We start from the raw sequence: 15282 nt of genomic DNA on the forward strand, positions 1-15282 counted from the left end.
CTCGACCTGAACAAACTCCTTAGGTTCTTGGGAACAAAGGAGGGGTTCGGTCTGAGTGTCGCCCCGCTACGGTCACCCCAGATCAAAAGGCAACTCGGGTGCACCGACAGAGCGGCCAGCTCGGACACTCCCCTGGCCGAAGTCAGGGCAAACAGCAAAGCTGTTTCCAATGACAGTGCTTTCAGGGAGGAGAGCTCCAGAGGCTTCAATTAAATTCAAAACCTTTATTTATCCAGGTGAAATCCCATTGAGATCATTGATCTCTTTTTCAAGGGAGACCTGCAACAGTAGGTTCCACATGAAGACATAAAAACATAAACAACAGAACCACAAAAGGACATCATACAGCAAAAATTACAGGGATTACAATTTACATATCTATCCACATGTACAGGTACCAACAGCATCTGATTGTGTAGCATCCAACCGAGCTTTAAAAACATGTAGTGGTACCAGATTGGTAATTTTCCATTCTTTTTGCAAACTATTCCAAGTTAGTGGAGCTGCACAAATGGTTCTGTGACCAGAGCCTCGAGCACCAACGGCAGGTCCCATTGCGGGAAGGAGGAGTGCACCACTGGGCGCTGTCTCCTGACCCCCTGCAAAAGCCGCGTCATAAATGGCCGACTGAAGGCTGACCTGCCGTCAAATCTCTCATGGCAGGACGAGATGGCTGCTGCATACACTTTAATTGTGGAATGAGCAAGCTCCCTGTCCACCAGTATCTGTAAATAGGACAGAATAGAGCCCAATGTACATGATAGAGGCTCTAGACTCCTTTCTTCACACCACCGCTGGAATACCAACCACTTCGTCCTGTAACAGGCTGTGGTGGATCCTGCTCCTGCCTGGATAGTCTGTATAACTTTGTCAAACAGTCCCTCCCGTCTCAGCCAGTTCCTCTCAGGAGCCAAGCCTGGAGAGGTTGGCCCAGAGTGGGTAACGCCCCTATTGCACCTGCTTTCTGAGACAACGCCCCCCAGACCTGAGAAACCGTCCAGGGCTGGCCCACCATTATCTGTGTCACCTCGGCGTACCACGGCGCCAAGTGGCGACCTGGGGCCACTGATGACGGATAGACGTTCTCATCTCACCCTCCCCAGGAGGGGGAGAATGAGACGCAGCGGTGGAAAGGCGTAGAGCAGCTATCTTGGCCATGGCTCGTGTGCAAACGTGTCCACCCCCCAGGGTGGATTGTCCTGCCGAGCCAGTGAGAACCACCATTCGTCTGGCAGGGGCCCGCCTCTTAACATGAGGCCGGCCCCCCTGTTCTCCAGTCCCGGAATGTGGGGGGCCTTCAGAGATAAACACATTCTCTGAGGCCCACAACCACAGGTTCTCCGCTTTGCTAAACAAGGCGGCGGAGCTGACTCCTTCCTGCCTGTTGATGTAAGCCACTGTGGTGCGGTTGACGCTCCTCACCAGCACATGTGTGCCCTGTAGTAAGGGTTTGCAGTGCTGTAGGAGCAGTACTACTGCCCGTAGCTCTAGAAGATTGATGTGCCGAGTTTCTGTCAGAGGCAAGCCACCACCTATAGCTCTCTCTAGGCAGGTCCCCCCCCCATCCTGTCACGGATGCATCTTGAACACCGTGACGTAGGCGGTCACCCGCCCCAGGGGGGGGGGGGATGGTCACCAGACGTCGTTTGTGCCTCTTGGGATCTAAACGAAGGCCGGAAAACCACCTCTGCAGGCGAGTAAGTAACCCCAGCGGTACCACGAGGTCAGCAGCCGCCATGAGACCCAGAGTCTGCATGATGGTCAAAGCTGTCACCGTTGCCCCCTGTCGCAGTCTGCAAACTGCCTGCATCGTAGTCTGCCTGCATCGAGCAAAAATCCCCAGATACCCCACCTGCTGGTGAGGTATGGGACTGCTCTTCTTCCAATTGACCGGATCAATTGGGCTGTGTTTGCCTCTTCCCTGGACCTGGCCATGACTATGAGGTCGTATTATAAAACCCTCATGCCATGGTCGCGAAGCGGCTGAAGCGCTGTGGCCACACATTTGCTAAACGTGCGTGGGGATGGGGAGTAGCCGAACGGTAATCTGTTGTACTCGTAGGCTACCCCCCTGGAAGGCAAAACGCAAATACTTTCTGTGCTTTGGAGCAATTTTCGACATGAAAGTAAGCGTCCTTCAGGTCGATGGTTGTGAACCGCCCGGCTGCCCTAGTTCCAGTAATTGGTTTACATATGGAATTTTTTGCAACCTTTTTTTGCAACAGGGCCTGAGCTTCCATTCCCCATAAGACTGTGCTAGGGGACCTGCAAGCAGCTGTGGAGTCGCAGCTAAGAAACTGTAGCACTCTCTGGCGGCCCACTCCGCTGCCAAACCTTCCATAAAAGGAAGATTGGCAATGGGGGGCTGACACAGAAAGGGCCGATTTTCTACAGAGGTCCTTGAATGCACCGCGGCACGCCCTCTGGGGGACGCGTGCCCCGTCATAACGCCGGTGAAACGCATTAATCGGAGCTATTATACCAGGCAAGGTATGTTTTCTGACAACAGCACGCCGGCAATAGCGTCTCTTGAACCCGCACAGCGCTTTGACAGCATTTTCTGCGGTTTATTCCACTCACGCCCGCTATTAAAGGTCCCATGTCATGGCCATTTCCACTGATCATAATTCCATTGTTGAGGTCTACTAGCATATATTTATATTACATTACATTACATTACATTGCATTTAGCTGACGCTTTTATCCAAAGCGACTTACAATAAGTGCGTTCGACCAACAAAATACAACTTGAAGAAAACAGAATCATATAAGTACATCAGGCTTCATAGAGCCAAAACATTTCAAGTGCTACTCAACTGGCTTTAGATAAGCCAGTCCTTTATTAGTATAAAAGTGCTTCGTTAATAGTTCTATCGCTCGAAGTGGAGTCGAAAGAGATGAGTTTTCAGTTTGCGCCGGAAGATGTGCAAGCTATCTGCCGTCCTGATGTCAATGGGGAGCTCATTCCACCATCCTGGAGCCAGGACAGCAAACCCACGTGTTTTCGCCGATGGGAACTTGGGTCCCCCTCGCAGCGAGGGCGCAGCGAGTCGTTTGGCTGATGCAGAGCGTAGTGCACGCGCTGGGGTGTACGGTTTAACCATGTCCTGGATGTACGAAGGGCCAGATCCACTCGCAGCATGGTAAGCAAGTACCAGTGTCTTGAAGTGGATTCTAGCAGTTACCGGAAGCCAGTGAAGGGAGCGGAGGAGCGGAGTGGTGTGGGAGAATTTAGGAAGGTTGAAGACCAGACGAGCCGCTGCATTCTGGATGAGCTGCAGAGGTCGGATGGCACATGCAGGTAGACCAGCCAGGAGGGAGTTGCAGTAGTCTAGGCGTGAGATGACGAGAGCCTGGACCAGAACCTGAGTCGCTTTCTGTGTCAGCTGGGGACGTATCTTCCTGATGTTGTAAAGCGTGTATCTGCAGCAACGGGTTGTAGCAGCGATGTTTGCAGTGAAGGACAGGTTGTTATCTAGGGTCACACCCAGATTCCTTGCAGTCTGAGTCGGGGAAACAACTGAGGTGCCGATGTTGATTGTCAGGTCAAGAGTGGGACAATCTTTTCCCGGAAGGAAGAGCAGCTCAGTCTTGTCAAGGTTGAGCTTGAGGTGATGAGCAGACATCCACTGAGAGATGTCAGCTAGACGAGCAGAGATGCGTGCGACGACCTGGGTCTCTGAGCGGGGAAAGGACAGAATTAATTGGGTGTCGTCAGCGTAGCAGTGGTAAGAAAAACCATGCGGGCTAATGACTGATCCGAGCGAGTTTGTGTACAGGGAGAAGAGGAGGGGACCAAGAACAGAGCCCTGAGGGACCCCTGTAGTTAATTGACAAGGGTCGGACTCAGACCCTCTCCAAGTCACCCTGTAGGTACGGTCTTTCAGGTATGAGGTGAGGAGGGAAAGTGCTGAGCCTGAAACTCCAAGTTTTTGGAGAGTGCGAAGGAGGATCTGATGATTCACCGTGTCGAATGCAGCAGACAGGTCCAACAGGATGATGACAGAGGAGAGGGATGCAGTTTTGGCAGTGTGCAGTTCCTCCGTGACAGCAATGAGAGCAGTTTCTGTGGAGTGACCTGCCTTGAAACCAGACTGGTGCGGATCCAGAAGGTTGTTCTGATGGAGATAACAGGAGAGTTGTTTAAAGACAGCGCGTTCAAGTGATTTAGACAGGAACGGGAGGAGAGAGACAGGCCTGTAGTTTATAACATCAGACGGGTTGAGAGTGGGTTTCTTTAGGAGAGGGTTTACTCTTGCCTCCTTGAGACTGTTTGGAAAGTGACCAGAAGTTAGAGAAGTGTTGATGAAATGGGTGAGAAACGGTAGAATATCAGGAGCGATAGTCTGAAGGAGGTTTGAAGGGATAGGGTCCAGAGGACAGGTGGTAGGGCGGGCAGAGGTAATGAGGGTAAGAACCTCACTTGGAGAGAGAGGGGAAAAGGAGGTTAGTGTGTTGGTGGAAGGAGGGTCTGGTGACCCAGCGGTGAGTAAAGGTGAGTCAGAAAAAGAAGAGCGAATATCATCAACCTTTTTTTCAAAGTGGGTAACAAAGTCGCTTGACAGAAGTGAGGAGGGGGAGGGGCTTTTGGAGGGTCCAAGAGGGTGGAGAAGATGGAGAATAGTTTTTTAGGATTGGAAAAGGAAGATTGGATCTTATCTTGAAAGAAAGTGCTTTTTTTTCTGAGAGATCGAAGCAGAGAAAGAGGAGAGGAGAGCCTGATAGGTTAGGAGGTCGTCACGGTGTTTGGATTTCCACCGTTTCCGCGCTGCTGCCCTAAGGACGGTTCTATTAGCACGCAGTGCATCATTTAGCCAGGGAGCAGGAGGGGACTGACGAGCCTGCCGAGATGTGAGAGGACAGAGAGAGTCCAGAGAGGATGAGAGAGTAGAGAGGAGAGTTTCTGCAGCAGAGTTTGGAGGCAGGAGTTGGAACGAGTCAGAGGAAGGGAGGGCTGAGAGCACCGACGAGGCAAAGGTAGAGGGAGAGAGGGAGCGAAGGTTACGGCGGACAAGTGCAGGATGAGAAGAGATTAGTTTGTTATGTTTGGAAAGGGGTAGAGAGAATGAAATGAAGAAGTGATCGGATGTGTGGAGTGGGTTTACAGAGAGGTTAGAAGTAGCGCAGTTCCTTGAGAATATGAGATCAAGGACATTGCCAGCTTTATGAGTCGGTGGGGACGGAGACAGTGAGAAAGCAAAGGCGGTTAACAGAGATGTTAGTTCGTCTATCTTCCCCGTCTGGAGGTTGAAGTCTCCGAGAAGTACAGCGGGAGGGCCAGTTTCAGGGATGTGTGAGAGGAGATTATCTAATTCCTCCAAGAAGTCCCCCAAGGCGCCTGGTGGACGGTAGAGAACAACAATGGTTAACTGTATAGGATGGGTTACTGTGACGTCATGGAACTCAAAGGTGGAAGGAGTAAAGTTAGGTAGCTTGAAGAGGGAAAAGCTCCATTTGGGAGAGAGCAGGAGACCAGTGCCACCTCCTCTGCTAGTTGGTCTGGGTGTATGGGAGAAGGAATATGCAGTGGAGAGAGCTGCTGGGGTGGATGTGTTGGATGGAGTAATCCAGGTCTCAGTGAGAGTAAGGAAATCCAGAGACTGCAGGGAGGCGTAGCCAGAGATGAAGTCAGCCTTAGGAACAGCTGACTGGCAGTTCCACAGGCCACCTGAAACTAGATGTTGGATGTCAGTGGAGCATGTGGGATAGACGAGAGCAGGCCGGTTATATCGATTACGAGATATACGGGGCCAGTGATAATTGCGAGAAGACACATGAACAGGAATGGAGAAAATACACATGATTATAGCATGAGGGGCTAAACAACCAAATAAAATAAAACAAAATAAAAACACCAGCGATACTTAGCTCAATCAAAGTAAGATTTGCCTCCTCTTTGCCTCCCTCGTGACTCCTGTAGGACTCTAATGTCTTAGCCTGTCTGACGCTGAAGCTGATGCTCCAGGAAAGTGCTACCTAAAATGGACACCTGATTGCTGAGTTCTCACAGCTGTGGGGCAATGTCCTTTTAATTAGTTAACTCTGCAGCTGGTGGCCCTCAAAAGGAAATCTAGACTGGCTTCCTCCTGATGTGTTATTGTCTTTTAAGTCAATTACATTAAACCCTAAGTTATAAAGTTATGAGTTTAACCCTTAATACAGTTACACCTACTCAATAAAGCTCTTAGTATTCTACAAATGTTTAAATCAAAGTTAACCCTAGTAGTCAGTTAGTTCACTTTTAAGGTTTCAGTCAAATGACTTTTCCCAAGTTTCTGTCTGACAGATGCTGTAGCGGTTTTGAGTTTTAAAAACACAATTCCAGTCAGATCAACTACAGAGCATTGATACAGAGTACACACACTGAAACAGAGAAGTCTAAAAACACAATGTTACTCACACAATTCTAGAAGTCTCCAGTAGCTTTCTTGTCAAAAACGAGTTGCACACATATTGTGCAATTTTCCAAACTCACATTGGTTTCTCATACAGCATTTCTGTAAACTACGTGTATTCACTGAATTTCACTCTGCCTTTAACGGCTCGTTGTAGCTCCAATAGCTCCAGCCCCCACCCTCCCTGTGAGCACAGTGTGCTCTGATTGGTCGGGACGTTGTGAATCGCGCTGAGCTCTGTGGAGGTGTGGTTTCCTTGTTTAGCGATACACAGCGAAACACAGCCAAACTCATCCTGAGCACACACAAAGTCACAGCCGAAGTAAAAACAATAAGTGTGGCTTGATATTGAGTAAGAAAAAGGTTGATAAACGCTGTGAGAATGGGTCTGCAGAGAGAATGGGTCTGCAGAGAGAATGGGTCTGCAGAGAGAATGGGTCTGCAGTGAGAATGGGTCTGCAGAGAGAATTTCGCCGCGATCCCAACTGTCTGTTATCAGCCTGCAGCCCGGGAGGAGAAATCAGCAGAGCTGCCTGCACTGAGTGTGTGTGAGGAAGTCCGTGGATTGGTCAATTTGGACCAATCAGCGGGGGCTTAACGTAACGGCTCCGCGGCATGGATGTATGCTCCGCGGACGTAACGTAACGGCTCCACGGATTGGTCCATTTGGTTCCGGGTAACGCATGAACGTATCGTGTCATAGCTCTGGGCGCGGTTACTGGCCATTCCTACATCACAATACCCAGGAAGTAAACAATGGACAATGACGTATCTTCAACGAGGCGTTTTGGGGAGGTATTTTCTAGAGTTTTACTCGCTACAGGGTGTACTTTGAGGATTTTGACTCTGCAGACCGTTTACATGCATAAAAACCTTCATAACACACAAGGGGACGGGTAATAACCGGAAAAGCATGACATGGGACCTTTCAGCCAGGACAGGAAGGACAGGCCCGGGTCTCTAGAAGTGGCGACTCCATGAAGGTATGATAACTCTTTCTTCTTCTTTCAAACGTTTTACTGTCTCTGCTTCAGTTGTTGCTCGCTTGCTGAAGAGAAAAGGATGACAGCCAGGAGGCGTGGCCGCCTTACAGTGTGAGAAAAAGTTTTTAGAGAGTAGTTGGACAAGTGAGTTTGGCAATTTACTTGTCCGAATACATTTTTCACTTGTCCAGAATGGACAAAAATTGGGGCCACTGGAATCTTCTTCTTCGTCATCGTATTTAAACATTTTCCCACGGTTTTTACGACACCGCTAACGTACGTGAGCGGTAAGATTTTACTGCATCACACATAGGGTTGGGTATCGTTTGGATTTTAACGATTCCGGTTCTGCTTTTCGATTCCGGTTATTTTCGGTTCTCGATTCCGGTTCTTTGAGAGGGTAAAAATAAGTCAAACTGGGAGAAAAATATATTTATGAAAACATTAAGTCAAATCTGTATTCCTATTTACAAATCACTTCATACTGTTGAATTTCTTACGGTTATTGAATACAATTATATAAAAATAATCTCTGCATTGTTTAGTTAGTTCTAAGTGGTGCAGTTTGAGAATGTACAATTGGCCCAGTCTCCTCTGATGTTACACTGCAACCTGCCTGTGAGACAGAGTCCAACCACACATGTCCAACACATAGGCCTAATAATAATAATACATTATATGTATAGCCTATAGGCCTAGCGCTTTTCTACAACTCAAAGACGCTTGCACGCTTACACATGTCCTGCAATACACATGCTGCCCAGCTGTTTGTAAAAGTAAATAAATAGTATTTTAATTTCAATAATGTACTTTCTATACCCTGCTTCATAAACAATACTGACATCCCTGTGCTCCTCCGAGTCTGGGGGTCCGGGGAGGTGAGGACAGCGCGAGGACACAGACAGGGAGGCTGCTTTACTTCATAAAGGAAATGGCGGTCAATATTAACAACACAGGAGCTAAAACGCTTAATAACCTTCATTACGTGTTAGAGAAAGAACATAAGAAAGGTTGACAAAGATGAGGCTGTTAAACGGGCAGCGGATCCGCTGTGTGTAGAAAGAGAGAGAGAGAGATGCTGAGCTGCACCGTGCAGCGATCAGCTGATACGGAGCATAGAAAGAGAGAGCTGCAGTCCGCGGGGCTCGGCCTCGCTTCCTGTCCTCACAACTCTTATTAATCCCGGTACCGGACAATTGTTATTTGTTCCTACTCGGAACCGAGTTTTTACTTCCCAACCCGGCCACTGTGCTGCACTTCCCGCCCGCCCCCGTCTAACTGTACAGAAAGCGGCGACATGCATTTCCTTATGAATCGACAAGCAGAACCGAAACTAACATTTCTAAACGAACAATGGCGGACACGTACAATTTGCGAATGAGTTCTGCCTTTTGTAAACTGAATGTATCAATAATTTGTCAATAAACGTCACTTGTCCGCCGGACAAGTCAATTGACAGATCTACTTGTCCGATATTGTAAATAACACGTCCCGGACGGTGGGACGTGTACTTTTTCGCACACTGCCTTATGTACGGTGGGCTTGTGCGCGCATTCAGGTAGGCCTGCCCCGAGGGGCCGGCTACGTTTATAGATATCTCAGAAGGTGAATGCTCGCATTGTATGGTTAAGAGGTAGTACACATAGAGTCCAGTAGACGCCGGTGTGGGTGTGTGTGGGTGGGTGGGTGTCGCTGCCTCTGCTCATCTGTTCTCTGTCTGAAGCAAAACATAATCAGATCCAGAAGAGGAAGAAAGAGAAGCTTCCTTTCGACATCACGCCCCCCTCTGAGGAAACCATGCTGCACAAGGGGGAGCAGGTTGTTGCCGTGGCGATAGACGTCTCAAATGTAAACAATTCTGACGCTGAAGCAGACAGTACAGCTGAGCCAAGTACAGCTGAGACAGAGAGCTCCACAAAGACTGAGCACACTGGAGGTTAGTAGGGCTGATTATTGAAATTGTTTTACATTAAGAAATACACACATCAGCAAAATGGAGGTAAAGTAATAAGGACACGTTTTGTTTGTTCAGAGCCACGACCTGCCAAGTGTGTGAAGATCAGTGACGATAAGCCTACTGAGATTCCAAACCCCAGGTCAGTATGTGTGCACTACGAGAACAAATACATGCAACCTGTACAGGAAGTTAGTCAGTCCAACAGCACGCTCTGTTGCTGTGTCGTGATATTGTTTTATTGCATGTTTGCAGTGGTGTAATATAGTGAAGTACATTCACTCAAGTATTGTACTTATTTGGGGTACTTGTACTGTACTCAAGTATCTTTATGTTATGCTACTTTATACTTTTGCTCCACTACAATTTGGAAGCTAATATTGTACTTTTTACTTCACTATGTTTATTTCACACTTTAGTTACTTTAGTTACTAGATAGCAGAGGTGTGGACTCGAGTCACATGACTTGGACTCGAGTCACCAATTTGATGACTTTGGACTCGACTTGACAAAATCACAAAACACTTGCGACTCGACTTGGACTTGAACACCAATGACTCGGGACTTGACTTGGACTTGAGCCTTCTGACTTGAGGTGACTTGATAATTTCATTCAGAGGTCTCCAACACGCCGATCGCGAGCTGCCGCTAGAAGAGCAGACTCCCGTCGGGGAGAGCAGAATCTTCAGCCTCTCCAACTCTTTCTGTGAATCCATGCAGGCAGGGGCGGGACGTTATTTTGCTGAGCCACCATGCGGCCAATCATATGCGAGGACACATTAGGATCATACCATTATGTGAAAGAAGGGTAGGGGGCAGACACTCCAAAGACAGCAAGTGTAGTGGTACAGGCCAGCTACAGAGCGACGGGGAGCCGGATTTAAATGCAAGCGCGTCGGAAAAAGTCAAGAAATTAGCAAAAACCGAAAAAAGAAGCAGCATCTGGCTGCATTTGAATGATATTGGAGAAAGCAAAGCTGAGTGCTTTTTTTTTGGTAACCACTCAGGACTTATTGTCAGAGGTGGGTGAAGTTCAGATCTTGTACTTGAGTAAAAGTACCAGAGTGTAGGAATACTCGGTTACAATAAAAAGTCCTGCATTCAAAATGTTACAAGTAAAAGTAGAAAAGTATTAGCATCAAAATATAGTTAAAGTACCACCTGCAGAGGGATCTAGATGCAGGTGTTCTCTTCCCCATAGAGTCTGCCTCGCTGCACATTATTCCTTGCATAAAGATAGATTGTGGGTCCCTTACATGTTGTACACAGTGGAAATACACATTCTGGTTACCTCAACATCAGGGAATCTTATACATTAAACTCCTTCTGAATCAAACCGTCACGGTTAGTGCTGCGTACCGGTACGCCGAACCGGTACTGGACTTGTAAAAAGTTTCGGTTCAAGTCCGGTTAAAACCGGAACGTCGGGAACCGGTACTTGGACTCGCAAAAAAACTAGCGCTTACGTATATTCTCCTTTTTGTTCTAAACCATCTAAAACCTTCCATAGATCGAGATATTTGCGCTGAGAAAAGACGACAAACATCGTGTCGGCTTCTGATATGGCGGCCATTACTGAACTCACGAAGTCTCGCAAAATATCTCAACTGCTCGCGAGATCTGTGTGACGTCAAGGGAAGCTAGCGATGTGATGATATGGCTTAGACATAGTGGACAGCGTGGGCTGCTGGTCGCCATATTGGATATTTGGTAGTGTAACTAACTCCTTTGTTTGGTCTACGGCGTCACGGCCCGGGTCATGTAAATACAATGCCGCAGGGATTTAAATCCAGTAAGGTGTGGGACCATGTGACGAAACTGCCGCTAGATACTGCGAAGTGTAACCTGTGCGGGAACGTGAACGTATCACTGCTGGTGATATAGTGTCTGCCGAAAGAGCAACACTTCACCCAGACAATGTCAATATGCTGTTGTTCTTGAACAAGAACACATAGACTTGTACTCTTGCATATTGAGTCTTGACAGTCCACAGTCTCCTCACTGTCCGAGTGACATAGATGATAGATGCTTAAGTTAACTATATATGACATTTGTATCAAAATTGTATGTATGTACATCACTATGTATGTAGTATAATGTACACATGTAGAGTTGTAGAAAAGACATGGTGTACAGACAGTACAGTACACTCTGACTGTACAGTCACTACAGTGTATACTGTATAGTAGGTGTGTAATAGTGTAATGCGTATAGTCTTCTCTACACTCTACATTTGAGCAACAGTTTTAGGGATTTAGGCTCAGTCAGCTCAGGGACTGTTTGGTTACTTTAGTTTGATAAATGAAATAAATGTTTGAACTTTGTAGTAGTTGCTGTCATAAGTCATTTGTAGACTAAGTGGCAAAAAGTTTTTTTTTTACATTTGTACTTTGTAGAGAAATGTAGACACAAGTTGGAAGGGAGCGCAATAAACCTGATGAGTTTGAATTTGAGTTGATTATGAGTTTATTTTCAATTGATAATTAGCTCACAATAAGTTGACTTTAGTTACTCACACAACTTGACACAAGCCATGGGTTCAGGTCCGGACTTATAAGTCCGGACCTGAACCTGAACCTCTGGACTTAAGTCCGGACCTGAACCTGAATGTGAGTCCAGGTACGCAGCATTAGTCATGGTAGCCATGGCCGTATCTACCATTGAGGTCACCGAGGTCCGGACCTCGGTCATTTTTTCCGAGCTGTGTATTTAACAAAACTTGTGAAATAACTGCACTAAACGGGGTTCTTTGTAGTACTTCCATTTACTGACAATGGGGGCGCTGCATAACTACGTAGCCTCGATTAAAGCAAACAGAAGAAGACGACATGTATCAACAAACCACCGCAGCCCGGACTTGTACCGGAGCAGCGGAGGAGTGATGAGGTATCTAGAGATCTGAGTCCAGCGGGCTGCTTGTGTTTCTGTTCATCAGGACATCATATGACCAGCAGATCCTGTGTGAACGCTCTACGTTAGTCAGTGGACGTCCGACAACATGCACACTAACTAACACTAACAGCTATAGGCTATACTTTGGTTTAAATTGCGTGAATAAACTAGCTAGAGAGCTAAAGTTAATTACATTCATCCAATGTCAGAAGGATTATCTTTTAACAAACGTTGTAATGCTTTTCTTTTATTTCAATTTGAGTAAAACATTGAAGATATAACATTGTATTGTTTTCTTTTTACACTTACTCAGATATAATGAAAAGACTACGTCAGTCGAAGCTCAGCTTTGGTAAGGAAGAGACGGGACAGGCAGAGAGAAAGAGAGAGAGAGAAAGTGATGGAAGTCAGGGAGGAACTGCAGGATACAGTCACACAAAAGAATGTAGTCTTAATAACCCCATCTATCTATCTATACATCTATCTATCTAATCTATACATCTATAACAATAGTCTTTGGATAAAAGCGTCAGCTAAATGCAATGTAATGTAATGTCTTCATTTACAATAGGCATAATTTTTAAACAACATACATCTATTGCAGTTATGATGTCATAATAACATACAATTGTATAAAACACAATTTGATTACATCTTTGTTCACTTTTGAGAATTAACAAAACAGATTTAAATAAAAAAAATAATGCAAACTAACAAGTGAAATGAACTAAATTGCTGAATTGCTTTTAATTCACTGGCAGGAGCGACAAGTGAGGAGGAGCAACAAGTGAACAACGAGGGAGAGATTGAACACAGAGAAAGAGTAGAGGACAGAGAGAGTAATGAACAGGAAGAAGACAGAGAGACTCAAGAAGATGGAAGAGAGGCTGCAGGTTATGGAAAGGAGAGAGACATGGAAAATGAATGTTGACAATGCTTTTGTGATCATTTTAGCCTCTTCTGCATGTCCAGATCATTAATAGCAACAATCAACTGATTCTTATGTATTACACTTTCAAAAATAATTGATGCTGACATTGTCAGCCCACTGATATGGTTTGAAATAGATATATTATCCAATGTGTGACCCCCCACAGGACTTGAAAAGCACCTAACTAGATCATGAAAATCCCAAAAATCTCGGGGGGTATCCCCCGAACCCCCCTAGCATGTTTGGACCTCGGTATTTAGGAAATCCTGGATACGGCCCTGACGGTAGCCTTACCTTACTGATCCCTCTTAAAATAGAAAAAAACACGTTACTTTACCATCAGAGAGAACATGGATTATTAAATTATTAATGTGACTAATAAAGAGCAGTTCGATTATTAAGTATTATTCTGTTGATGGATGTCATTACATTTGTTGAAAAGCACATAATGACTTGTTTAAGACTCGTTTTGTCAAAGTTTAGGACTTGGACTTGAACTTGCCCATCCTGACTTGAGACTTGACTCTGACTTGAGCGCAAAGACTTGAGACTTGACTCGGACTTGCAAAACAATGACTTGGTCCCACCTCTGCTAGATAGTAACTACGCTTATCAGTTTATTGGCCAAAACAAAATCTAAGTAAACGAATAAATAAACTACGATATATAATTATACGTTAAGATACCCAGCAGCCGTATATACATTCATTAAAGTAGCTCCACCTTTACCAGCTGTGATGAACACATTAATGCATCAAAAAAAGAATCCACTAATTTAAAGGAGACATGTCATGCTTTTCCGGTTATTACCCGTCCCCTTGTGTGTTATGAAGGTTTTTATGCATGTAAACGGGCTGCAGAGTCAAAACCCTCAAAGTGCACCCTGTTGGGAGTAAAGCCCCAACACAGAAAATACCTCCCCAAAACGCCTCGTTGGAACTATTTGACCTTCTTCCATGTTCTTCCTGGACATTGTGACGTGTGAACACCCAGTAGCCACGCCCAGAATTATGACGCGATACGGTCATGCGTTAGCCGGAACCAAATGGGCCAATCCGTGGAGCCGTTACGTTACGTCCGCGGAGCCGTTACGTTAAGCCCCCGCTGATTGGTCCAAATTGACCAATCCACGGACTTCCTCACACACTCAGTGCAGGCAGCTCTGCTGATCTCTCCTCCCTGGCTGCAGGCTGATAACAGACAGTTGGGATCGCGGCGAAATTCTCTCTGCAGACCCATTCTCTCTGCAGACCCATTCTCTCTGCAGACCCATTCTCACAGCGTTTACCAACCTTTTTCTTACTCAATATCAAGCCACACTTATTGTTTTTACTTCGGCTGTGACTTTGTGTGTGCTCAGGGTGAGTTTGGCTGTGTTTCAATGTGTATCGCTAAACAAGGAAATCACACCTCAGAGCTTAGCGCGATTCACAACGTCCCAACTGGTCCCGACCAATCGGAGCACACTGTGCTCAAAGGGAGGGGGGGCAAGAGCTGCAGCGAGCCGTTTAGTGGAGAGAGTGAATACTGCTGAATACACATACTATACAGAGATGCTGTATGCGAAACCAATGTGAGTTTGGAACATTGCACAGTATTTTTCTATTCTAGTAGACCTCAACAATGGAATTATGATCAGTGGAAATGGCCATGACACCTCTCCTTTAATATATAGGATTCTGAAATGGGACATTACGTACACGTACTTCTACTTTTGGTACTTTAAGTATATTTTGATGCCAATACTTTTGTACTAAGATTTGAAATGCAGGACTTTTACTTGTAACACAGCATGTTTACACTGTTAAATGTCTACTTTGACTTATATCTGAGTTCTTCTTCCACCTGTGGATGTCTGTGGTTCTGCCCTCAGCTCTCCTGGCAGCGACTGTAAGGAGGTGCAGAGAGAGGAGAACCAGCAGCAGAACAAGAGAGAGGAGAGGAGAAAGAAACCAAGGACAGTGGAGGTGATTCACGTGGGCTCCACCAGCACCATGGAGAACCAGTGTGCTCAGCAGTAGCACTCGTACAGATATTGGTTATATCTATATTTCTATTTGTATTCTCTGGACTACAATGTATTTTTCTATATACTATAAATGTATTAAAATGTTACCGTATTCAATA

General features: G+C 46.1%; 1 protein-coding gene across 4 annotated transcripts in view; it reads left to right on the forward strand.

The window, feature by feature from the left end:
- The window catches only part of spdl1 (spindle apparatus coiled-coil protein 1), a 36036-nt gene extending 20754 nt beyond the window's left edge, over window positions 1–15282 (forward strand). For 3 of the 4 annotated variants that reach the window (XM_034222857.1, XM_034222858.1, XM_034222859.1), the window contains 3 exons: window positions 9102–9314; window positions 9411–9474; window positions 15029–15282. In XM_034222857.1, the coding sequence (XP_034078748.1) occupies window positions 9102–9314; window positions 9411–9474; window positions 15029–15176 (425 nt within the window). In that variant the 3' untranslated portion in view covers window positions 15177–15282. The remainder of the gene's footprint in view (window positions 1–9101; window positions 9315–9410; window positions 9475–15028) is intronic. The other variant, XM_034222860.1, reaches the window with a different exon arrangement.

The sequence above is a fragment of the Gymnodraco acuticeps genome, unplaced genomic scaffold (genome assembly GCF_902827175.1).
Source record: "Gymnodraco acuticeps unplaced genomic scaffold, fGymAcu1.1, whole genome shotgun sequence".
NCBI classification, from domain to species: domain Eukaryota; kingdom Metazoa; phylum Chordata; class Actinopteri; order Perciformes; family Bathydraconidae; genus Gymnodraco; species Gymnodraco acuticeps.